At 38.8% G+C, this 26,350-nt stretch overlaps 1 protein-coding gene across 2 annotated transcripts in view; it reads left to right on the top strand.

The window, feature by feature from the left end:
* Nucleotides 1–758: 758 nt before the first annotated feature.
* The window catches only part of RERG (RAS like estrogen regulated growth inhibitor), a 113,806-nt gene continuing 88,214 nt past the window's right edge, over nt 759–26,350 (top strand). Inside the window, exons 1-2 of one of the 2 annotated variants that reach the window (XM_070269978.1) lie at nt 759–918; nt 4,398–4,564. In XM_070269978.1, the coding sequence (XP_070126079.1) occupies nt 4,504–4,564 (61 nt within the window). In that variant the 5' untranslated portion in view covers nt 759–918; nt 4,398–4,503. Of the gene's footprint in view, nt 919–4,389; nt 4,565–26,350 lie in introns of both variants that reach the window. The other variant, XM_014740719.3, reaches the window with a different exon arrangement.

Genomic DNA, 26,350 nt, shown 5'->3' with positions numbered 1-26,350 from the left:
CTCATCTGTGAAAGGCTAATCATTATAATAAGAGTGCTTACCTCAAGGGAGGGTGTAAATATAAAACGAGATGAGAGACGAAAGCAGGTCTCACACAGCACCAATGTTAAGCATCTTTGTTAGGTTTTGAGGATGATGGAGCATGACTTCGATTCAAATATTTAAATGCTGATCTTGTAGGGAGAATGTGAGGCTTTTGGAACTCTCTCAAATATCTAACTATAAATTTCAATTGAACTTAATGTTTATGTCTCTCCTAGCATCTCTCAGCTTCCAGTCCGACCTGGGTTTCATTCCAACCATTTATTAGCTTTGGACAACTTATCTTCTCTTTCAGTTTTCTCTTGAGTATTATGGGGATAATTAAACACACCTCAAAAGGCATGTTGTGAGGATCATCTGAAGTAAGGAGTAAAAAGCACCATGTAGTGATGCTTTCACATGCAAGGTTTTAACCAAGGAAAGAGGTCTTTATGCGAGAACGTAGAGGCCGGGAACAGAGCAAGAGAAAAGGGAAGCCTGTCTCTCGGGTGCGACACCGAGAAGGCACATATTCCAGGCTCTTCTGGAGGAGAGGCAACATCGCTGGAGGAGCCGGGCCCGGGCCCCAGTAGGGGGCGCCGTAGCGCCGCACTGCAGCATCCTGGCGGCGGAGCGCAGCCGCCAGGGCCGGGCTGAGCTCGCGTCCTGCGGCAGTCCCTCGGCCGCTAGTCGGAGCGAGCGTGAGCGAGGACACCCCCGCCGGGCCGCCCCCACTTGCTGCGGGCACTGCAGCTCCCACCGCGACTGCAGCCCAGCGACTCGGAAACGCAGCGTGCTCCCTGGGCTGCGCAGCGTGGGAGGGTTTAGCGGTCCCGGGGGACTGGTTCCGAACTTGCAGGGGACCGCGGCTCTCCCGGGCCTGGAGAGTGTGAACAGGTGAGTGTCACGCACGTGCCCAGGTGGCTCTTTCAGGATGACTTCCTGCAGAGCCTTCCGAGCCCCTGAACGCTCGGCCTCTGGGTCAGTCCTCCTGGTCCCTGGGTCCTCCCAGGGCAGCTTTGGGGTTCGCTGAGAGGGAAGTATGAGCGCCCGCGCCCGGAGCTTGACAGCGTCCTCGGAGCTGAGACCGAGAATGCCCTTTTGACTTAGGCTGCATCTGCTCCCTAGGTGGAGGGCAAGTGACCTGCAGTCCACAATGGACTTGTTTGTTTACCATTCCAGGATACCTGTTGCTTTCAGAGCAACGTACAGCCGGAGGTCTTGTACAGTTACCCTCGTCACTGGGGATGCTACGTTGTGATAAGATGAGGAAGAATTCCTGGTAATGAGACAAGGAAAACTTGATTTCAGAGCTAGAGAAGGGGCGGCCCAAAAAGAATCTCATTCCCACGACCAGACTAGATTCTTCACTTCCTAAACAGCTGCACTTTATTTTGATGAGACCATAAATACAGAAGTTAGAAAAAATATTCCCTTATAAAGATGCTTGCTACCCCCACCCAAGAGAAAGATTGAAAGCATGGACCTTGATAAGTATAATAGTGTTGGGGATGATTTATTATGAACAAAAGCTTTCTTTAAATAAATTGAAAAAATCAGGTTATTAGTGATCTAAATGTCATAAGACTAACAGATTGTAAACTCGAAGGTAGCCGCTTTTTTGTTTGTATATGCTTAGCATAAGTGTAGAATGAATCCAGGAATGCATTAACAGTAACGCAGGATTTGGAAGGTGTGTTCTTTGTTTCTTCTTCTTTCTTAGCTTTATTTTAGTTCCTTTATGTTTAGAAAAAATAAAAATCACTGCACCGTCAATCTCTTAAATTTCTAGGTGTGATTTTAGCTTTAGGAGTAATAGGAACTCAGAAGTTTTTGTCCTGATAAAGCACTGTCTATACAAAAAGTGAATGTCAGCTTCTAGACCCAGGCAGAATATTTCTGCACAACAACATTAAAACAAATGTTTTCTTAGATCCATCTTATGGAATGTCTCACATTATGAATTATTTTGAACATCAGAAATTTGGCAACAGGTCACTTATTAAGACAATTTACATATTTTTCTTTCTTTGTCAAATGTAACTTTGCACATTTTCATGTGAGAAATAAAATGTTGAAGGATATGTGTCAGTTTTGTGTCTTCCTTTAAGTGATTTTTCTAAATATAACATGAGATTGACAATAACTCACTGTATCATTAGGTTGTAAATGAAAAAACTAACCCACACAATTTTTCTTTCTTGTGTGAAATTCCTATGCCTCTGAGGCCATTTGGGAATTACTGAAATATTTGACTTAAATGTTTTTTAAAAATCACATTTGATAACTACTTTCATGAAGCATAAATCAGATACTAAATTACTTGGATTTTATGAGCATGGGAATGGACAGTTTTACATGAAATAACAAATTATTGTTTATATAAGCTCTAGACACCTGCATGTTCTATGTTTCAAAGAAATTCTTGCCATTCTAATTTAGAATTTATATAGTTAATATATTTTCATATATTATGCTTCTATGATGAAGCACTGAACCTTAAACAGAGGCCTTTTCTTAATGAATGCATATAAAATGACAAGTAAGGAAATCCTTTTATCTTCAGCCAAATTATGGGACTGAACAAATTGCAGATGTTAAAGCTTCTGGTTTTTGTACTATTAATGATTACTAAGAAGTTTTTTCATTATTGGAGATGAAGTAAACAATAGCTCATGTTAATGTTGACCTTTTCATCCTTCAGAGGAAGCTCTGGCACTTTGGAAATCAGCAAATACGAAATTGGTTAGGTACAGGTCCATGACTTAGGTGCATAATGAAAGAACAATGACATGCTAATGTCTTTGTAGAAATACTTTTTCAGAAAGATTTTTTAACTTTTCTTTCACTTGAGAGGCTCTTTTTGAAAATGTGTAGATGACAAAATGCTGGCAGGAGCAGTTTACACGTTTAGATCACAGCTTTGTGTTTCAAAAATATCTTTATAGACTGGAAAAATGGATGAAATGAAGACCGATGTGGTTTAGTTAGAGCAGGATAAAAGTCAAATCTTGTATTGAGGTTTCAAACGTTGATTGCAGAAGTGCAGAATGGAAGAGTCTGCAGTTCATGTGAAGCACATGAGCCGTAATAGGAGTGGCTGTGCTATAATGTGACCACAGTACCTGGGTAAAGAATAGGGAAAATCTCATTGAACTTTGGCTGGCTCAGTTCGTCAGGTCACAACTCAAGTGGTGAATGTAGTGGCTGCCATGTTTTTCGAGTGATTAAATTGGAAAGGGCCAGAGGAGAGAGCTGCATGTGGTGAAGAGAGAAGGTGAGGGTCAAAAATCATAAACAAGAACATACGTCCCATGAAGAACAAGGGAAGATGCTTGGCCTCGTTTTCCTAGAAAGTAGAGCCTAGGATGGGGCAAAGCTTCCTAAGAGCTGCTAGGTTACCGGAAGGCTTCTGAGTGAAAGAAAAGAAAAATCTGACTTAATGTCGTCGTCCCCGCCTCCCCCACTTTCCCCGCTGTACCTGGATGTGGTAAATTCAACACAGGATGATTGTTGGATGATTGTTTCATCATGAAGAAGGATTCTTGAGTTGGCTGGAGGATTCCATTGGTTAACCCCAAGGCTCTTTCCAGCTTCACATTTCCATGGTACTAAGAACTAGGTGTCATTCCTAAATAAATAAAATCTGCTTACGTTGTATGTAATATAATTTCCCAAATGTTAGGACAATGCTATAAACTAATTTACTCGAGCTTGTCCTAGAAAAGGGATCAAAAGTCATGGCATGGCATTTGACTTTTGTGTACCCGACCGTTGTGCCTAGAAAAATATAAAAATATATAATCTAGACCTTATATATCAATTCCTAGAACATGCGTATTTGTTGCATGACTTGATCATGTGATCTAGTGTGAGCTAAGATGAAATTTAACCTTGAAATGAAAATTCAATCGTGTTTCACTGGGGTTGATAAATATGAATGTGTATTATTCAGTTCAAAAGGAAATAAAGAGTTCTAAATTGACTCTCCCCATCACGTGTGTTTGTCTATTGAATGTTTACAGACACATGGTAAATACATGTTTTCACATACTATAAAGTATGTGTTATCAATTACTGACAAAAAAATGCCTTCATAAAAAATTCTTTGAGGAAGTACTTTATAAAATTCTATTGTATGTGAAAATGCCTATGTTTTAGAACAAAACAGATCTAAGTTTAAGTCCTGGATCTATCATTTGTTAGATGAATAGTTTACAGTAAATTGCTGTAGCTTTCTCACAAGATTGTGAAGATCAAAATGAAAAATAGTGATTAAGTAATGTTGGCTGGCATGTAAGAGATGCTGAATAAATATTAATTCTTTTCTCCAGTCACTGATGAATTCCCAAATCTCTTTTGTTTAAGGATTGCAGACTCTTCCAAGATTTACAATGATATGGTGAATTCGAAGGCTGGGGCCAAGATAATTTTCTCAGCTCTTTAGTTTGAACAACAGTGAGTTGTCTACCAACACCCGGCATGGCTAAAAGTGCAGAGGTCAAACTGGCAATATTTGGGAGAGCAGGTGTGGGCAAGTCAGGTAAGTGTTTTGTTGTAGTTGTGTGTGTATGTGTGCGCGTGCACGCGTGTGTATCTTTGTTGTTGCCTCCTGGGATTGGGCGGGTGGGTAATTGGCATTTCTCATATTCTCATGTGTTGCTCTTTTAGGTGGTCTCTTTCTCTTTATCTAGAACTTTCGTTTTGCATAACTAAGTTTTATAGACTCTTTTGCTTATTTATGATAAAGGAGCTCTGCTGATAATACACAAGGCAATAGATAGATCATAGGTCTTGGTATTCTGAGAAAGGATATTAAACAAACCTCCAAAGAAATCGGAATGTAGAAATTAAAAAATATATTTGCTCTTTTTTTCTATATGAGATCCTGAGGGGTCAATTTTATGTCTCATTCATCTTGATATTCTCAATAATCTGCCCAATGTCAAGCATGTGTTGGGTGCTTATTGAATGAACATGTCTTTATAAGAAACAGAATTGCATTATTGCCCAACACTTCTAAAATTGAGGAGTGAAAACTTAGTGTGCAAGACCTCAAGCAAGACAGCTGTTGCCAATACCTCTGGGGTGAATTTAAATGGTTAAATTGTGGCTCACATAAGTAATTCAGAGGCTGTTTTTCCCCCGCACCTGAGAAAATCTTTGCAGACCTTTAAGATTAAGGGTGAGATGTTGGAAGTGAAAATGTATCTAATCCAATTTGAAAATATATCTTAGGTTTTATAATTAAAGAATGCTAAAGTAGATGTTGGTAAAATGTCAGAGCCACATGGTTTCAGATAATGTTGCTTTGATCTCTTGGTGGAGGAAAGACCTATAATTGACTTTGTACACTGAGCTTTGGGTTCTCAGGAAAGGACTCAAATAGATATCTAGGAGGTGTATGTTTGTAGAGTGAAACCCATGGAGATCATCCAATACAACGAGTAATCCACATAATCTTAAACAAGCACGCATGAGCAGCTTTTAATTCTGTGACCAACCTCTCTCTCCTAATCTGCTCTGTGGTTTAATTTCAGGAGTAAGTCTTCCCTATTCTAAGTCTTTTTTTTTTTCTTTTAATTTTCTCAAGAGTCCTCTTTTTCACTGTCACCTTTTCCTTCTCTTTGCTGTTTGTTCTTGCCTCTGGCAGAAACCAAGCCTAGAAAACAGATAGTTGGCAAGGCTAAGAAACTGCCCGCCTTCACAAGATTGAAGATTTAAACTCCTCCCCATTAATGTCCTCAGTGTTTCCTGATGGCGTGAGAACCTAATTTCTGTAGCTGGTGGAAAGATCTGGAGAATGAGGAAACTGTTCCAGTGAGTGGAGGATGAAGGCAAGGGAGTGTGTGGGAAAGCCGGTGCTGGCAACAATAGCCTGTCTAAGTCCCTCGTGAATGAAGGGTCTAGGCCTGGGGCTGGCTGTTTAGTATTCATTCATTCAAAACTTACCACAGGCAATAAAGGAAGGGGATTTTTTTAACCTTATATCATTTACTAAAATAAACTCCACATGGTTTGAAAAGTTAAACATAAAATTAAAAATTCAGTTGGGAGAACCACTTAGCTGTATGTATATCCATACCTTTCTCCCCTGTGCTATCTCAGAGCAGGCTGTGTGCCTCCTCCTCTCAAGGCTGATCCATCAGCTTGAGCTTAGACCCCAGTTCCCTTTGTCTCCCCCCAAATTGTTTCAATTATTCCTCTCATTCTCTACTGACAGTTTTCCCTTAAGCCTTTCTTTGTCCACTGCTCTTTTTCTTTTTTCCAAGTTTAGTGAATATGAGCTCTGCTGTACTATCTTAATTTTTTTTTTTTTAACTCCCATTCATTGCTTCAAACATGGCAATTTTCCATTGTAATCATGCTCCTGACACTACTTTTGCTATCAATAACCAACAAACTGAATGAACATTTCCCAGTTCAGGCCTTCTTAGAACTCTTTTTATCATTCAACACGACCACTTATTCTTTCCTGAAGCTCCTTCCTTCCCAGGCTCCTGTGATATCACACTTCTTGGCTTGCCTGCTATCTCTCCATTGCTCCCAACCAGCTACCTTCATGGGCTACTCTAGATCAGCCAACTTCTCAAAACCTGGGGCTCCCAGGGTTCTACATACCATCCTCTGTCTTCTCACTCCGTACACTCTCCCTGGGGGTGATTCTTCACATCCAGAGCTGAAGATAACACCTGCACATGGAGTCCAAATTCTGCTGACCTTGGTTTTGTTTCGTGTAAAATGCAGACATTGAACCTGTTTACTAAGGTGCTTTCCAACTCTAAAATCTTATGATTTTTGATTAATGAATCCTCTTTGAACTGGTTTCTCTATCTACCTTACGTACATTCTACCATTTGTGTTTGTTTTCATTTAGGTGAAAATGACAATGATAAACTACATGCCTTTAAACAATTGCCTTTTTGTCTGTCATCCATACACAGACAATGTTTTCCTATTTCAACATTAGACTGTTTTCCTAAGACCTTGTAACCACACCTCACATTTAAAAAGTAGTACTAGTTTGCCTTTTGCGTGGGAGACAATTCAGAGACCTTTTCCCACTTTCAGGGGGAAATGTTTTCCATGAAAATAACCACAGAGTACTTCACATCCCCCAACTTTGAAGCCAGACTGTAGCAATATCAAATTCATGTTTATTCTAATTCTTTGTTAACATGGATATATGATGTCTCTGCCTAGTCATTGTGCTGTATGTTCACCTTCCTATTCTACAGATTGTATCAGTCTTATAAGTAACTTTTGTTTTTGAAAATCTACAAGAAATTATACCTACTGGAATGCAACTGCAGCTCTTTGCTTATTCATATGCCTCCCGAAAATGGTCATGATCTTGCCATGGGCTCAAACACCCAGCAGGGCAAGCGTTCCTAGAGGAGCCAGTCTGAGATCTAGGAGTGGTGGAAACAGAGCATCGCTGATTTGCCTGTGAAGCAATTGAACAGAAGCAATTCAAATCTTACTTGTCCCACTGACTTTTCCCAACAGTAAATACCAAATTGGGATTTGGGGTGAAAAAGACCATATTGTCTGTTTGCTAATAGAGAGCAGTAAAGCCTGGGGGTAAGGGCACGAGCTCTGGATTTGCACAGTTAGGTTTGACTCCCAATTCTACACTTTGTTAGCTGTCTGAACTTGGCAACTTATAAGTTACTTATCTTCTCAACTTCCTCAATTATAAAAAAGGCTATAATAGTGCCTATCTCAAAGAGTTGTGGTTGAGATTGAATGATTTATTAATGTAAGTTTTTAGAGCAGCACCTGACACATAGTAGGTGTGCAAGTATTAACTTATGTTATTATAACTTTTCAAGGTATGCTCATTTCGATTTGAGTGCTCTAGTGAAAACATACATTCAAAGATATATTTACATTCAATTGAGTATTTTGGTTTTCGGAATGCTTGTAAGACAAAAATTCTGTGTCGCTACTCTGCACACCCTGAACACACAAACACACACTTTCTATCTCTCTCTCTTTCTCTTAAATCCAAAGTCTGGTTAATATCAATTACAGCTTGACAAGTAATGATCATAACAATACTTCTCATGGCTTATATCTTGGAAATCTTGGAAAAACGGCCAGAAATATGTTAGTGTCATCAATAAATTAACACCCTTAAATTTGAAAGTGCTTCTGGTATGTGGTAGATGGCTCCCTAAGCCCAGGTAAAAGATAGGCTCTCTATGTTAAAAACAGAATTTAACATTAACCAGAACTTTCTGGTTGACAGGTTGACCATAGAAGTGTCAGCACAGGCAAAGTTTAATAACGTGCTAGTTACTGAAGAGCACTGATAAAACATGTGAGGTGTTTGTGTGTATATATATATATAGCAGTATTTACATGGTCTTTGAAATTCAGAGGATTCTTCTTCCTTCTGTCTAATTTTACCTTGCGGTTCTGTCTTCAAGCAAGCTTGCTTGCTGGCTTAGGAAGCTTGCTGGCTCAGCATGGTTAGCACTGTGGTGATGCTGTGAGGTGTAGAGCCAGGATTTCCCAGCTCATTCCATCATCTCCTGCCCCAGCAGGGTAAACATTTACCGTCACTGGCTGATGTAGAGCATTAATAACATGGCATGTAGGTCATAAATTTCCTTACTTGTGTGCATCAGCCTGTAATTTGACAGGCTCCAAGTAATTAAAGCAATAAGACCTGCCATAAAACCCAGAATGCACACCATATTTATTTAAATATTTCCTGAATTCATATTACTCAAACTTGTAGTAAGCGTGGGAGGGGCTGAGAGAACAACAACTGAAATTTTAGATTTAGTTTCACAGTTGACATTCTCATTTTAGAATGGAAATATTGTGTGCCATAGTGAAATGTGTTTCTTGAAACTTAATTGAATAATGCTATCCTCTGATTCAAAAGCCAATTGATGCATTCATCCGTGACGGCTTAAGTTCATAGACTCAGATTGTTGGGCCATAAATTGGGTGCCAAATACAAACAAGCTTTGATATTTTTCACCTTGGTGCAAAGAGCAGTGATGTATTTCTTCTCCTTTTTCTTGTTCTTCTTTGCTTCCTTGCCCCCCCCAATATAAAAAGTTTTGAAAAGCTTTTTTCATTTTATTTTCAAGTGGGACAGGGACAATTCTGATTTTAAATGTGACTTTTCCAATGAGCTCAAATACTGCTTTAACATAGACATGTACTTTATCACTGGAATATGTTTGTGAGACCTCATATACATTAAATAAAAACAACATTTATCAATAGCATCTTGGGTAGGTCAGTTTCCTTATGCTGTGGAACTAACCTTTATGTTTTAGAGTTTTTTCTCTACTTTAGTAACTGTGCATCAGTTTGTTGCCTTCACTTATGCTTAATGACGTAGTATGATGCTGCTTGAACATTCTTTTCAAAGTACTTCTAAAAGAAGAGGAGAAAGATTAGGGGATTTGCGGCTTGAAAGCATCTCATTGTAATCACGTAATTATTTTTGCATGCTTTATTAATAATGTAAAGTATATGCAAATTTTAATATAAATCTATGATATATCTATGTTTGTTTGAATATAAAAATGACTTCCCCCAAAAATCAGTGACTAAAACGGAATTTTCAGGGAGATACAGCAAGTTGATCTGTGGCTTCAGTAAGTTTTCACCTAGGCTTCAGGTCCAGTTTCAGGACCACACGTATGGGAAAGAGCCTCGGCTGTGCACATCACATGACTCTGAGCACTGACAACAGTTGTCCACCTCACTCACTTTTTACCAACTTATGGTCTCAATCAGCTCTTCAAATTCTTGGTCATTTTTTTCCTAAGATTATATAAATCTTAGTGGTAAATTTTCTTTAAAAAGTTGTCCAGGTAAGTAGAGGAACATATTGTGTTTCAGGTGGGTGCAGAATTTCCACACTTCCCAGAAACAAGTGTGTGTGTGTGTGTGTGCGCGCACGCGCGTGTGTGCATGTGCATATGTGTTTCAGAAGAAGCCTTTCCTAGATGGTTGTTGTTATTGACGAATTACCAGAAATGAGGCCCATTGGTTCTTTGTGTAGTTGGTGGTTAGAGGAATAATTGCTTTTTAAAGAATTGGGCCAAAGGGAGGAAGGTGGCATTGAGACAAGTTTGGATGGGGCTAGAAAAATAGCTGTTCTGTTGTCATAAAATATGGTGATATAGTTACCTGTGGCTTCCAAGCATTTATACCTTCCTTTATCTACAAAGATGGAAAAGCAAAATGAGGCAAGCAGCCCAGCTGAGTTGCTTTTCATTTGTTTCTTCCACCCCAAGAGGAATAAAAGGGTGTTTTCAAATTGCAGGTGTATACCTATGGGTATGTATAAAAGTCAGACCTCTGTGCAAGGCATACGTCATGATGACCTTTTTGCATGCCCAGGAAGTAAAGCAAAGATGAGGAATGATGCTTATGAGGGCTTAGAAAAAGAAAAGAAAATGAAAGAAAGGAAAGGAAAGGAAAAATTAAAATAATCAAAATCAGTTGTTTATTGGTGGATAGTTAAACATTTTGTAGGTTGGCAATGACCAATTCTTAGCTTTTCTCTTAAGAAAAATATAATTAGGGAGGAAACAATACTGGAAAATAAAACAAAATAAAATCAAGAACTGTATTTCAAGGCCAAAAGAACATATCTTTGTCCCTCCTTTTTTCTATTGGAATATATTATTAAAATTCAATTGCCCTTTATTTTTAACTGACGGCTAATTTATTCATTGAAATATTTTCCTGTAGTTAATTATCAGTCATCAATCAGTCTCATTTTGATCTTGACATGTTTTCTTGGCAGCTGACAAGGACTGTTTGAGGGAAGGGAGTGAAGAAAATTGCAAATAGTCCTTATAATTCCCCTTTTTATTCCTGGTATTTCTCCAACTTATGGGTTTGGGGAAATCAGCCAAATTTTCAAGGTGGTACCAGCCTTGAAGCCAAAATTCCATTGCAAACGCATCTCTGTTGCCACAGCTGCCTTTGAAAATTGCTGTGGTTTCAGAAAAACAGCCATAATTTCTTCCCTCCCATTAAAAATGAAAGTAGTTATATTATAAAGAAAAGACCATCTGAAACAGGTAATTTCAGCATGGAATTAGCAAATATGTTAAGTTCATATATATATGTTAGAGAGATATATAAGAGAGATCCTTCTGTAGATGACCTAGGTTATTGGTTCCACAGCCAAGTCTAGAATCCCTGTTTATGACTCTGTGAAGGCTTTTGCAACTTTGCTACTAAACGTTTTCATTTTGTTATCACTCTGTTCTTTTCCACATCCTTTCAAACACCTTATATTAGGAAATGAGATGATTATTAGAATTTTATGCTATGAACCTTGTAAAACTGATTGAGTTTTGTTTTTATAAAAAATTTTCGGTAACGATAAATAACCAGTACATAGCAAAGCTCCCAAACCTGGAACACTGGGTGTGTTGTCAATCAATACAGCCAAGATTCTCGGCAACCTGTGTATAAAGAAAGTTCCCCCGTAACACACTATTACATTTTTTGTAGCTTTGGATCAGGTGTAAAGCTTTGGATCATCTTCTGCTAAAGAATAAATTTCGCATTGTTGTCAAAAGACTATATGTTGTGCTATGTCCTGTCACTATGATCTAATAAAGAAAAAAGCACCCAACTGAACTGAATGAAAGGATTGGGGTTAGAACTCCAGCTTCATCCCATCCATGTGTCTTTTTGTTCATCTGTGAAATGATACATTCATTTGCTTTTTTTTCTTTTACAGTGATGCGGGTATGATAGGCTTTCACGGAACTTTGAAAAATTGCAAGTGTGATACAAATATGGTCTTAATACTGTTGTGCTCTTATAATTGAAATCTACGCAGTTCTTCTCCTGTGTTCCTTAACGTTTGTGCTTGGAGAAGCAGTGTGGTGAGTTCTCTTGCTGCCCATCACTGGAGGCTAGAGGAACACACTCAGCCCAGCAGTCGGCTAGTAGTGGTCCTCCACTGAGTACATAACGTTACAGAATATCCAAAGGTCGTAGATTCTATGTTGTAGGAATTTGCACTTTCAAATACGTGAAATGAATAGACATTGAGTCAGAATTTTTTCGTGATAACTGTGTAAGGGGGTCAAGAGAGGAGCATAGTTTAGGAAAATGATTTAGTCTTATGCCATATTGGAGAAGAAAGCATGGCATCTTGTAGAATTTATTGATAATCAACTCTTATCCTTATTAAAAATTAAAGCTTTAAAACATTTAAATATTTTGATAGGTTTCACAAATAATATATATGTATCTATATATTTCCCTATAACCTTAAAATATGTTTTTATTCATTCTTTCAGTTATTCATTTAACAGGTATCTAATGAGCACCAGCTTTGTGTTCTAGAATAGCTAGCCTGGTACCTTGTACATAGTACAGGATTCATGTACATTCCAAAAGGCAGAACAGTAGCTATTTCTGCTCATCGCTATATCCCCAGAGCCTGACATAGTATTTTATGCAGACTAGAATCTCAGTAAAATGAATAAACTGAGTTAAACTGTGTGGTGTGTACATACTTTATAATTTTATTAAGGGCATATATTTTAAATGCTCTCCTTATTATGACCAAAGTGATCTCCTTGCTTGCACTTGAATATCTCCTGTGACAAGAACTCAACATGGCTGGAAGTAGACCATTCCATCCTTGGACAACTGTATCAGTCACAGTCCTCCAGAGAAACAGAACCAATAGGACACAGACACACACAGACACACACACACACATTTTTTTGTTTACTTATTTATTTTGAGGAATTTTCTTCCTTGATTGTGGGGGCCTGGCAAGACTGAAATCTATAAAGCAAGCTGGCAGGCTGGAAACTCGGGCAGGATTTAATATTTCAATCTTTAGGCAGAATTTCTTTAACTCTGGGAAACATCAGTTTTTTCACTAAAGGCGTTTTAGTAATTGGGTGAGATCCACCCGAGTTATTAAAGCTAATCTCCCTTTCTTAAGATCAACTGATCGTAGATGTTAACCCTATTTGCAAATACCTTCTCTGAAACCCCTACGTTAAGGTCTGGTTAAATAACTAGGTACTGTAGCCCAGCCAAATTGACAGATACAGCTCTCACAGCAATGCTTCCTGTTTGTTTCTTGACCCTCATTGGAACCAAAGGCTGTTCATGAGCTTCTACTCATTGACTTTAAATTTAACCCCTTAGAGTTTCATAGAGTACCTTAAATCCTCTTCCTTGTGAGAGCCCTTAACATGTCTGAAGATAGCTGGCATGCCTTGACCCACGCCTGAGTTTTCTCTTCCATAGTCTAGTTACTCATAGTTGCTTCATTTACCCCACACAGGTCATGGTTTCTAGTCACAGCACCGTCCTCACTGTTCTACTTCACCCAGGCGCTACATAAAATGTGGCAAATTGATGCAGACATTGCAGATGTGGGATGCGCAGGCCGGATCAGAGCACAACTATGGTTTTGCTTCTTGGTACTTTGCTTCTGCTAAGGCTTCCTAAGGTCACTGTTGTTTTCAGGTGACAGTTTTGGGTCATGGGGAGTTTACAGCCAATGAAGTCCTTTTTTTTTTTTTAAATATATGCTCTTGCTGAGTCATATCTTTCCAAACCTATACCTGAGTGTGTGTATGTTTAACCAAGGTGTGGAAGTTTATTTTTATCCTCTTAAATACTGTTTTGTTAGGTTTAATCTATTCCTCTGGCCTGTCAGGAGCCTTTTGGATCCAGAATATTTATCATTCCTCCCACTTTCTGTCATTTAGAAATATGTTGGTTTTGGAACATTATAGGGCCTTGATGCTCCTATTGAATCACAGAATTTTCCACTTTGCTATTATTTAGCTCATTGAAATGACGAAGAATCCCAGTGAGTTTTTTGGGTAATTTACAGCTAGTAAAGAAAAGCAAAGGTCTTTGGCTCTTGGTGTGGAGACATTAACACCATATCACGTTACTTCCATGTTCATTAAATAAGTTCTGTTTAGATTTGCCATAAAAAGGGTGATCTGGGAGGAAGCCTTACAGTTATAATCTCTTGTTTAATATTTTATTTAACATTTCTTGTTTCTATCTCACATTCTTGTCTTAGGACTCAAGGTACATTGCTATATAAAGTGCATAACAGTGATCAAATTTTATTGGTCCAAATATTTATTCTGTACAAAAAGTCATTTTCCAGAGACTCATTCCAATATATGTTATGTATACTTCTGTACTAAAATGGCTGAATTTATGTGATTTGGAACTGCTACTGCAAATCAGAGCTGAATGAGGGAATCGGTTTCCTTCAATGTGTTATATTGACAATATCAACCTTAGCATGCCTCAGAATCACTTGGAGAGCTTGTTAAAATATGCTTCAGGACCCCCTTCCGAGAGGTTCTGATTCAGTAGGGCTGTAGTAGGGCCAGAGAATTTGTATTTCTAACAGGTTCCCAGTTGATGCTGATGCTGCTAGTTTGGGTACTGCATTTTATGTTAAGTGTGGCGAATACTCAATTTCCATTTGAAATAGGTGTTTTCAGCTTTGAGAAAGCATGTAGCTTTTTGTGAGCTGCATGTAGTAAACCTTGACTTGCCAGGCACTGTCATGAGTACTGGGGATACAGTGGTAAATAAAACAGGCAAGCTCTCTGCCTTCATGAAGCTAACATTCTAGTGGGAGTAGACTAATGAGCCAAAAAGTACTCTATTGAGCAGATCAAATGTGAGACTTTTCTGTGGTTCCTTAAGACTAGAATTTTGCATTCGCATCATAGTAGGGTAAGTTTTGTTTAAAAAAAAAAATGTAAGCCTCAGCAACTGTGACATGCTGAGCTTTGGTTTTAAGATGATAACTTGAGCTGTTTGGCAATCGTGGGGGTGGTTGGAGTAAATTGTTCTGTTAAGTGTTTGAGAGTTAAACACAGTTTAGGACCATGGTACCAAATTTTCTACTGAGAGAAGCTAAGTAGACCACAGAGGAATTAAAACCATAAGCTTGAGCATATTAACATCATGCTTCATCAAGTTAAGGTTAATGTAGAATCAAATTAAGGTAAGACAGTTGTTCTTTTCCCGTCATTTGGAAAAAATGATTTTAAATTGCTCTTTGACAGTGGCATTTGTGAAACTTACGCAATGGTTGTGTAGACAGAATAGTATTGGGAAAAATTCATAAATTTCACTGTTTTGGGGAGAAAGATAGCATCTTTTTCTCAATGATACATTTCCTGGTTGGGTTTTTTTAGTATTTTAAAAGGTTTTCTTTTGTTTTATGCCATTGGGCAGTAATTTAAGAGGTGAAGTCAAAAAATAAAAAAATAAAGATAAAAAATTGTGAATATTTATTGTCTGAAAAGTATTTGACTTCTTTTTGCATTAAGAACCCCATAAATTACAACTGAACCTAACAACTGAGCCAGCTTCCCAGTCATTTGGCAACAAATGTTGAGTTAGAAGTTTTAAAGGAAGACTCAACTGTGCACAGTAGGATGAGTAATGGTTATCTGTTCCAATGCCTGGGACTATTTTTCCATTCAAATATTTCATATCTTGAATCTATTTTTCTAGCAGTGTTCCAAAAGAGGTGAAATTAGGAGCACGGTAACTATACATGTAAATCTTTGAGTCCCAAAATTTAACCCATGATTTCTTATGTCTCCCACTTATCAGTTTACAAATATTTATGAAATTCCTCCTGTGTTCCCAACTCTTCCACCCTCTCCATCCTCCCACCATTTGCTAAATAAAATGTCAGTATTTTTGGAGGAAATCAGGAGAACTATATGATTGTCCTCGTCTTCAGAGGTCTTCGTGTTTTGTTGGGCGTGTGTGACTTCCAGTTAGAAATCAGCTAGTGATAGTTTGTGTTCCAGCAGAATGATTAATTTTTTTCAAATTTTTATTTTGAAATATTTTTTAAAAATTGTCAGAGCTGCAAAAACAGTACAGAGTTCTTGCGTAGCCCTCGCCTAGCTTCCCCCAATGCTAACATCTTACATAACCACAATATATTATCAAAACCAGGAAGTTGACATGGATACAGTGCCAATTGTATGTCATGGATACAACTAAGCTATATAACGTACAATGATTTTTGACTCAATTCAGACTCAAGGCATATTTGAAGAGACATTTGGGGAGGGAAACAGAAGGAGAGTCTTCAAGAAAGGATAGAGCTCATCATGAGTTTTCAAAATGTGAAATGTGATAAGCTACTTATTGTCAGAAATTTATATGTGGAGGCATGTGCAATGCAGCATTTTAGATCATACATAAGACAATGTTCTAACAGTTTAGTTCAGACCATAAATGCCACAGGAATCAATGAGAGGAAGAGAAATCAGTGGGAAATACTTGGGGAGGCCTTGAGGGAGGCAGCAAGACTAAAATACTGTAAGTTCAGTGGGATTTTTATTTGAGGAGTAGAACAACTTTCCCTCTTGTTTCTTATCTTTCAAAATCATGGTGCTTTCTCTACCAATTCACATATGTCATTAATGTTGGAATTAAAAGGCAGAAAAGGACAACCAAGTGATAAAAGAAAGAGATAGGAACTAAATGATGGCTAGGAAGGAAGAAGAGCTTTGGGGATGTTGCTGATTCAGCCACAGAAAAGGTCCTTTTAAAGCTTCCCAGGGCTAGATCATCAGTCCTCATTTCCCTTCAGTGGCAGGAGTGTGGGTTTGAAGTCCAGTCCAATAGACCGTTTATTAATTGTGCGCGTGGTCGGCTTATGTAACTTTCATACACCCAACTTTCCTCTTCAGTAAACTGCGGGTGATAATAACCGTCTTATATTAGGGCTGTCGTGTACCAAAACCAAATGAGATATAATAATAATTAGCAATCATAATAATTAGCTAATGCTCATAGCATTTCCTATAAGCCAACCACTGATATAGGACTTGACACGTGTGAACTCGTGTAATCATCACAGCTACTCTATGAACTTGGCGCTATTGTTATGCCTTCTGTATAGATGAGGAGCTTGAGGTCCAGAGGAGTAAGGAAGTCACTTGCCCAGGGTCTTATAGATAGTGGCTGGATTCCGGGTGGAGCTGGAATTCAAACCCAGCCAGTTTGTCTCCTGTGCCTGTGCTTTTATTCACAATACTCTGAAAATTTCTAACAAAATGCCATGTGCAATTGTAGGTGCTCAACAAATGTTTTTTTCCCCTCTGCCTCTCTTGTTTTCTCTCCATTGTTATTTAGGAAAATTCATTTAGATTAATCCATATTTATGAAAAGTACTTTCTTCCCTTGAACCATTATTTGAGAAAAATGAGGACCCAGAACAGAGAAAACTGTAATTAAGCTCCTAAGAGATCTTATAGCCTTTTATTACATTTTTATTCAACTCAGTTTTAAAATAGTATTTCTATTACAAACTCTGCCTATGATTTCATGCGGAAACCTCTTATTTGGCTTTTGAGGCCTAGCAGTATGCGAAGACGGTAAGGGAGGAGGTTGAAAATTGTAAAAGAAAGAGGGCAGAGCTTAGCGTTTAATCTGTGAAAAATGCGAAGTGTGTTAAATATCTTTAGTGGAAAGGGAGGATACATTAATAATTTGACCTGGAAGAGCCCCAAAAGCAAAACTCAGAAGCTTTGTAAAAACGTAAAAGTCCTAGCATGTCAACATTAAGGAAAATAAATAGTCAAGTCAAAAATTTTAAGTGATTGTATGTGTTAACAGATATTGGATTGCAGAGATTTTCTTCATTATTTATCACAATAGGAGGGTATTTTTTTCCTCGCTAAAAGACAAGATGTTCTTGTGAACCAAGTGTCTGGAAGAATCAGGCTCCTACACAGGGCAAAATGCCAGAAGGCTTCAAACATTTTATGAGGGCAGATTGGGTAGGATTGGATCCCATCAGATAACTAGAGATCTTTTAACTGCTATGAATAATTCATGATTAATTATTGCTGGAGACTTCTAGGTCAATAAATATTTTTAAAGATTATGATACTTCTTATAAATGCAAGGGACCACTATCATCATTGTTGATGATTGGTTTTGATGCCATAATTTGTTATTCAGAATTACATTATGGTGGTGCTATTTTGGATGAATAATTGGCATAAACAACCTTGATGGAAAAATGGAGGCTTTACATATAGTGTCCCCAGGTCATTTTTTCAGATTCCGTAAAAAGGAGGTTTTGTTCAGCACAAATTAAGAAACCCCTCAAACCAACCATCACAAGAAACATGAGCTTTTGTAAATGTGTTTTATTTAAGGTATCACGAAACAAGACTATTTATTATCTTTTATTTATGCAGCGTGGCATTGCCATAGTTAGTAAGTAAACACTTTTATCTTACTTGGTCACCTACAGCATATTCATTATAGTCTACCAATGCCTTTGTCTGCCTGCTCCGCCAACTGTATTGTAAGTCCTGTGCACCTTGCGCCAAGTTCCAGTATCATTCACAATATTGATAGGATTTATTTCTAACATGTTCTGGTTTGAATGACCCAAAATATACTGTAGAATCATTTTGTTATAGTGAAAAGGTTTCACTTTATTGAGGAAGAAATGCAAACAAAAAGAAAGAAATTGCCAAGGAATATCAAGTTCTTTTTTTTTTTTCACTGAGGAAGATTTGCCCTAAGCTAATATCTGTGCCAATCTTCCTCTGTTTTGTATGCGGGTCACTGCCACAACATGGCCACCAATGAGTGGTGTAGGTCCACAGCTGGGAACCGAACCCAGGCTGCCAAAGCAGAGCACACTGAACTTAACCATTAGGCCATGGGGCCAGCCCCAAGTTCACTTTAATCTTCGAATACTTTTTCTGTAAAGATGCCTCAATAAAGGTAGAAACAAAACAATTTCTTAAACCCCACATTTTAAAGATACTGGATTAGCAGTTAGATTAAGTTGGATAATTTTCAAACTTCCACTTGTATTTGATGAATGCATATATGTGAGAGTCTGTGTGCGTGTGTATGTGGTATATGTGTCGACTGAGTGCTGCTTCAGAAAATCAGAACCTAAGTCCAGTATAAATAGTAGTATTTTCTATATTTTAGACATGTGGAAAATTTTAAGATACTCATAAGCTTAATATTTAGTCTCTATTTAGTCTCACGTTTAGCTTTTTTCTCCATATGTGACAAACACTAGTCTAGAATATAGGAATATAAGAAAAACATATGACTGGCTCCTACCCCAGGAGTGGATAGTTGCAGTCAGAATGGGAAGATTAAAATGGCACACAGTAGACATATGGGACATGCAGAAAAAACACAAAACATTCATGGTCTTTTCAGTAAAAATGCCTCAGAATACCATCGCCAAATGGAAACATTTGATAAAATGTGTAAACTATAGAAAAAACAACAATTGAATTATTTCAAAACATTTGCATTGGGAAAAGGCCACCTCATGTTGCCAGCCAGAGCCTCACCCATACCTGATTTATGTGAGGTAGATAATGACATTTGGGACTTTTGAGCTGATGAGATTTAGATGAGATTTTGGACTTTGAGGAGATACTGTAATGGGTTGAAGAGTGTTGAGGACTTTAAGATGGCGTGGATATATTTGCAAGTGGAATTCCCTTTAAGGGCCAGAGAGAGGAATGTGATGGACAGAATAATGACCCCAAAGATATCCATGTCCTGATCTCCAGAACCTGCAAATATGTTACCTTACATGGCAAAAGAGACTTTGCAGATGTGAGTGAAGTTATGAACCTTGAGATGAGGAGATTCTTCTAGATTACCCAAGTGAGACCAGCCAAATCACATGATTTCCTAACATTGAAGAACATTTCCAGGCTGAGGTCAGAGGCAAAGGTCAGAGGCTGAGGTCAGAGGCAAAGGTCAGAGGCTGAGGTCAGGAAAAATGTGACTAAGAAGCAATGGTCATAGAGACATAATGTTGCTGGCTTTGAGGATAGAGGAGGGAGACCATTAGCCAAGAATCGTGGGTGGACTCTGGAAGGTGGAGGAAGCAGGGAAATGGATTCTCCCCTGGAACCTCCAGGGAGGCCCTGAGGACCTGTGTCAGACTTCTATCCTACAGCAATGTAATAGGCTAAATTTGTGTTGTTTCAGGGCACTAAATTTGTGATAATTTGAATTCTTCTGCGTGAAACTTGAGTGTGGCTCTCAGAAACTTTGATTTCATACAGTAAGAGATTGCTGAGAGTCAATATGCTCTTCAGAGAATAAGTCTCTGAATCTGTGCATACATTTGCCCCCTTACCCTGAAGTTCAAGACAGCCTAAGAAAACTCAGGAATGGAGTCCAAATAAGAATTAGGGGAGACCAAATGGATGGAGATTACCAATATCCTGAAGGATGATGGCTTGTCAATTTCAAAGTTTAGGGGATCACACTGAGTGATCCCTTGAGAGAGGTGTGGTCTGAGTGGACTTGAGTCCTGCACTTCTCTTGTTAAAGAAGGTGGGGTGCCTTTGAGAACTGTCTGCACAGGAGAGGAGGCTACTAACAGTAGGTCAGACCATATGGATTTATCAGTGGAAGCATCCTCACCAAGAGAGAAGATGGGAAAATAGTCATTAAAGAAAATGGAACCGGAGGTTATGAACTAAAGAGAATTGAGACATCAGACGTGAAGTGGCCAAGCCAAGTGACATCCTCGTGGACAAAGCAGTTTGTGATCTTTAGGCATCTTTGCTTACTATGGGCCCTGGATAACCTGGCCATTCTGAAGGCAGAGATCTAAAGGAAGCAAGCTGGTGACATAGGATAAAAGACCGAGGCTCCTTGATAAAGGGAGCTCCGTATCTGAGTCCGGCTAAATGGTGCCCCCAGGTAATGCAGGGCAGTCTGCCCTTCTTTCTTTCTGCCCTCCCTGCCCCCATGCACACATATACTGAAGACAGGTGGGCTGCAGGCCTCTGTTCTGCCTCAGTCTGTATAGTCAGGAATTTATAAGGTTCAGGGCTCACATTCCTAAAATGACTTAAATTAGCTTCTTGGTTTAAGAGCCCATAAACAGCACATAGTAAAAATAGTTTACATAACATCAGGCACTTTACAAAGTATTTTATTTATAATATTTCATTTAATAGCTCACCACAACACAGTGAATTAGATCTTGATATAATTTCTATCTTACCGATGAGGAAATTGAGGCTGAGAGAGGTTTAACAACTTGCTGAAAACATACATGCAATAAATGGCAGAGCTAGAACTTGAACCCAGGTGTGCTGATTCCAAATGCTAGCTCTTTTCAGTTTTAGGCCCTGTTCAAACTGTTCCACTTGAGAATAGTCCAGTCTCAGCAATTCAGGAGTTATCAGTCACGGACTGCAAATATCTCTCAATTGTTTCACATTTAACTATTTGTGATTTATGAGATTCTCACTGGTCTCCCAAAGAGGCTGCATTTTATGATACCTGCTAATGATAATAATTTTACAGACCAGAAGCCAGACTTCTTGGATTCAAATCCTGGCTGCACTGCTTCCTGACTGCTCTAGAAATGTATGTTACAGAATGCAGGCATTTTTGTGTGTTTCAATCGGTGCAATAGCCCCAGCACCCAGACTAGTGTTTGACACATTGTAGGTGCTCGATAAATATTTGGAGAATAAAAGCCTGCCTCAGTTTTCATTGTAAGTATTAAGTGGAATAATCCATGAACATACTTAGAACAGTGCCTCACAATTAGTAAATACTCAGACAGTGCTAGCAATTGTTATGATACATGAGACTGACACCTTTGATCTGTGATTGAACAGGCCTGTGGTCCCTTGAGATGCCAGCCATGAGGAGGTTTGGTTCTTTTATGATTAGAACCTTTCTCCCTGGTTCCTGTACTTTCTCTCTTCTCTTCTCTTTCTCACCTAGGACTGTTTTGTTTCAGTGGCAGCAATGATGAAGGATTAGACAGTATTTTTTAAATATAAACTGTGCTATGAATGCTTAAGAACAGCCTCTCCTCTCCAGTATAATTATGTATAAAATACTTTTCTCTGAATGAATTACTGACAGTAATTGGGGAATCGCCACTTCTAAAGGTCTTTAAAAACAATTTCTCATTCCAGAGAGGTGGTACGAGTTTTGTTTTTAGTGTAAACTAAATGCTCACCAATCATCCAAAGCTTTCCCTTCACTCGTGTGTTGACTTGAGTTGACTCTCAGCATATTGTTGGTGCAAGGTCCACAGTCTTGGAAGCAGAGGAGACCTCACTGACCTTTACACCAGGCTTTAAACTTGAACACAGTTGCTAAGATGAAGCCCAAGCTTGGGGTTGCATCTGTTTGGGAAATACTTCCTCAGGGGAAAAGAACAATGAAGACAAGTTGTCATTTTCTAGCATGTTTATGCCAGCCTTGTAATGAGCTGATAATGTTAATTATCTCTGTCCAGGAAGCCAGGGTCATCGCTTCAGTCAGAAAAGCTCTGTCTGGGTAGAATGAAATGTTCTTCTTTTTTCCATAAATAAACAAAAGCTCTACATCCACACCATTTTGCTGGGATGGGCGGTGTGCTCATTCCCACATATCTCTATGCCTGGGCTGCTTTTTCATTTAACTTAAGATGCATTCTGTTCAACAAATCATTGACTAGACATCACTCATGCAGAGTTTAGTAAAGAAGTCGGGGGTGTGCCTTTGAGAATTGTCTGCGTAGGAGAGAATGCTACTAACAGTAGGTCAAACCATATGGATTTATCAGTGGAAGCATCCTCACTAAGAAAGAAGATGGGATAATGGGGATCAAAGAAAATAGAACCAGAGGTTATGAACTAAAGAGAACTGAGGCACCAGAGGTGGAGTGGCCAGGCCAAGTGACCTTGTGGACAAAGCAGTTTGTAACCTTAAGCATCATTGGTTACTGTGGGCCCTGGATGACCTGGGCCATCTAGGTCACTCATGGAAACTTGTAGAGGAATAACTATCCCTTTCTCAGATTTTAAATGTCCTGAAAGGAGGAGGGAAGTAGGTAGTCAAAGATCATACACTCAGCTTTGGGGGTGTTGCTTTGGGCCACGCATGCAGCCCATGGAGCATTATGGGTAGGTGGCTATGTCCCTTCCACTTGCTTGTCCATTCAGCTTGTAAATATCTCAAGAGACACAAAACACAAAACTATCCAGCTGAGTGACTCTTCACCTTAAGTTACATCCAATTTAAACCGTGATTTTGGGACAGTAGCATAGGATGAGAATTGAAGCTAGGAGCCTTCTGGGGAGGAGGATGACGTATTAATAGTGTGTTTATCATCAGTGATGCAACTTCTAGGTATTTGCTTGCCTCCATTTGGAGCCATATGGCAGCCAACACTGATTTCCTGCCACCTCCCTGAACTGATTTTCTATTGACCTCAGTTCAATATGAGAAAAATAAATGCTGGCAGATATGGGTAATTGACTAAACCAACATTTAAAAAACAAACAGACAAACCAACCCACAGCCAAGCTTGCTAAGCATTAACAAGGTCAGTGGAGAGTTTTCGTGGCATTTGGGGCAGTGCCACTTGTGTACAATGTGGGAAGGAGAGGTGAGGTGGTCCTATAGAGTTTGCATCTCCTTCCATTTCTGCCCACCTCAGGCTCATTCTCAGCCATGTTGGACCTTCCCCAAAGCAACACTCCTGAGGCAGTGAGGGAACCTCCTCAATTCTGCCACCATCTCTAGGTGGGTAATTAGAATCTTTCCATTGCAGCCATTATTTGTTCCTTAGCCGTGACTATAATTATGTTCAGAATGGCTTTACTGGAGTCACTTTGCAAGCATTAATATGGTAAGCGCTCTAGCTTTCTAGGTATTACCTTAAACTTTTCCACAAGGGGTATGCTGGAAGATAATATATGTAGATGTTTTAAAAACAAAACAAAAACTCTCTCAACTTCTGATGGATGTAAAGGGGTGAATCCTTGACATAAGTTACCACATGCCATCTGGCAACCTGGAAATTGGTCTCACAGAGGTAATGGATATTGAGATGGTTGTGGAAATCATACCTAGAGAACCCAACACCATCAATTAGATTTTCTCTGTGGGTTTCATCAAATTCTCAGCAGTCAGACCATCAAGCCAGTATCCTGCAGCAACCAGAGGGTGAATAATGGACATAGCAAGAGATCGTGCTGTTGTTAACAGAATTGCTTTTTAACCGATAAAGCAAAATGGAACTCCTTTCTTGGCAACTGTGAACTGGACATCAATGTTAAGCATTCCTGGAAGAGATGGGCTCCAGGCTTTTAAACAACACCAAGACTATATATACAGTGCATGAATCTGAGATAATGGAATGCAAGTAAACGAGTGAGGCATTCCTAGTACAGATTTCACTGCATACCAGCCTTTTCCGGAAATCAAGCTGCTGCTTCTTTTTTTTTCTTAATTAAAAACATTCTGTCTAATAAAACCTATTTCAAAAGCATGGGTTCTGAGGGGAGAATGTAGGCATTTGGGACCTGGGAAGCAGCAGATAATATGTGAGAGAGTAAGAAAAGACTGTTTCAAGAGATCAGTTTCTCGTGACTTCTGAATGATCGTTTATTATCATACGTAAATGTCTTTTGCCTTTCTCCCTTAGCAGCAGGCCTGGAATGTGCTGCTGAAGGAAGTCAGTGTTTGTTATTTAGAGTTCAGCCTGGATCCTGTGAATGCGTGTCATGCAAGCGTAGATGTCCTCCAGCTGCACACTCTCTCCTTTCACCCTTCAGCATATGATTTAGCATAATCCCCTGAAGGTTCTCAAAACAGGGAAATAATCTTAAATCCTTGAACAGAGTTTGTGAGTCATTGTTTTGATTGTTCTTGTAAAGGTACTTACTTTTTATCCTGCTGGCAAAGTGAAATCTCAGACTCAAATCCTTTTTGGGGGAGGGGTGGGAAAGTAGAGAATAAGAAGCAAGCCTCCTTTTTGTAGTATAATAATGACCTGAATCATTTGCCTACCACTAAAATTTGGGAACATGAGAATGCATGCAGGAGAAATAATAGCCAAGTCTTCTTAGGCAGATTTGTCTCATTTGCAATGATATTTATCATTTCCCTTACTTACAAATATCTTTCCATCCAAACCAGACCAGAGTCAAATGTCAGATGATCAGGATTGTCTCCCAGCTCTAAATTCAGCACTCTCTCCACTATATGGTATTGTTATGTGTCCATTATTATGTCATGGACCCATATGGGTTTCTAAGACTGTGATTTTAAGTTTGTCTTTCTTTGAGGGAAACAGGAGAGAGGACTCCAGTATGGGGAGCACGAGAATGGGCGTAGAGTTAAGACCATCACAGTGTTCAGAGAGGCAGGTATAATTCTCCAAAAGAAGGAACCAGAATTCCTTGGGGAAGTGATTGAGTGCAGGGCTGGGGCAGGCAAATGAAAGATGAGCATGGAACATCTTCTGGTGCCAGAAAGTAAAGAAGTACTGAAAAATAAGAGAGGATGGAGGTGTGGCTACCAACCTGAAAGGGCTCCCTATGGCCCAAGTTGGAACGATGTGAGCAAAATAAATGATGTAAATCCAATAACTGTATTGATTATAACCCAAGGGAGAAAATGAATATCCTTGAGTCCCTACTGATATAAAAAATAAGGGAAGAAATAAACAGGAAGAAATGACAAGTATTTCTTATAGAACAATTCCAATTTATAAATATAGAATGAATGAGGGAAATAGAACATCAGAACTCCTTAGTAATAAATGCCACAGGCAGCCATTGATGGAGTTAATGGGTAAAATGCAGGATATTTGTATAATATCAAAGTATCTCTCCAAAAATAAACATTTATTAATTACAGAGGGAAAAATAGTAACTTTACAGGGAAGAAATCCGGCAGATACCACCTTACCCAAGTACTAAAGTTTAGCATCACTAGGAATAAAGCATATTGACGTGGTGATGTGATGCACTGAGAAGGACTCATGACCTCTGTGGCATTCTTTCCATAAGGCACCACATCAGTCTAATCATGAATTAACATCAGACAATCCCAAATCGAAGGACATTCTACAAGATAGCTGGCCAATGTTCTTTAAAAGTGTCAAGGTCAAAAAAGATGAGGAAAGAAAACTGTCACAGATTGGAAGAGACTAAGGAGACATGACAATCAAATACAACACGGGGATCCTGGATTGTATCCTGGAAGTGGAAAAAAAAGGATGCTACTGGAAAAACTAGTGAAATACAAATAAAATCTGTAGTTTAGTTAATAGCATTATATCCACTTTTATTTCTTAGTTTTGATCATTGCGTTGTGGTTATATAAGATATTAACATTAAATGAAAGTGATTGAAGGGTATATGGAACTCTCTTTACTATTTTTACAACTATTTTGTAAGTCTAAAATTATCTCAAAATAAGAAGTTACTGCATAGGTGATATTTAGTTATCTCTCTCTGCTTTTCAGCACTGGAAA

The sequence above is a fragment of the Equus caballus genome, chromosome 6, assembly GCF_041296265.1.
Source record: "Equus caballus isolate H_3958 breed thoroughbred chromosome 6, TB-T2T, whole genome shotgun sequence".
Classification (NCBI taxonomy): Eukaryota; Metazoa; Chordata; class Mammalia; order Perissodactyla; family Equidae; genus Equus; species Equus caballus.
Note: the sequence above shows the minus strand (reverse complement) of the source record. Positions and strands in the feature narration are given on the sequence as shown.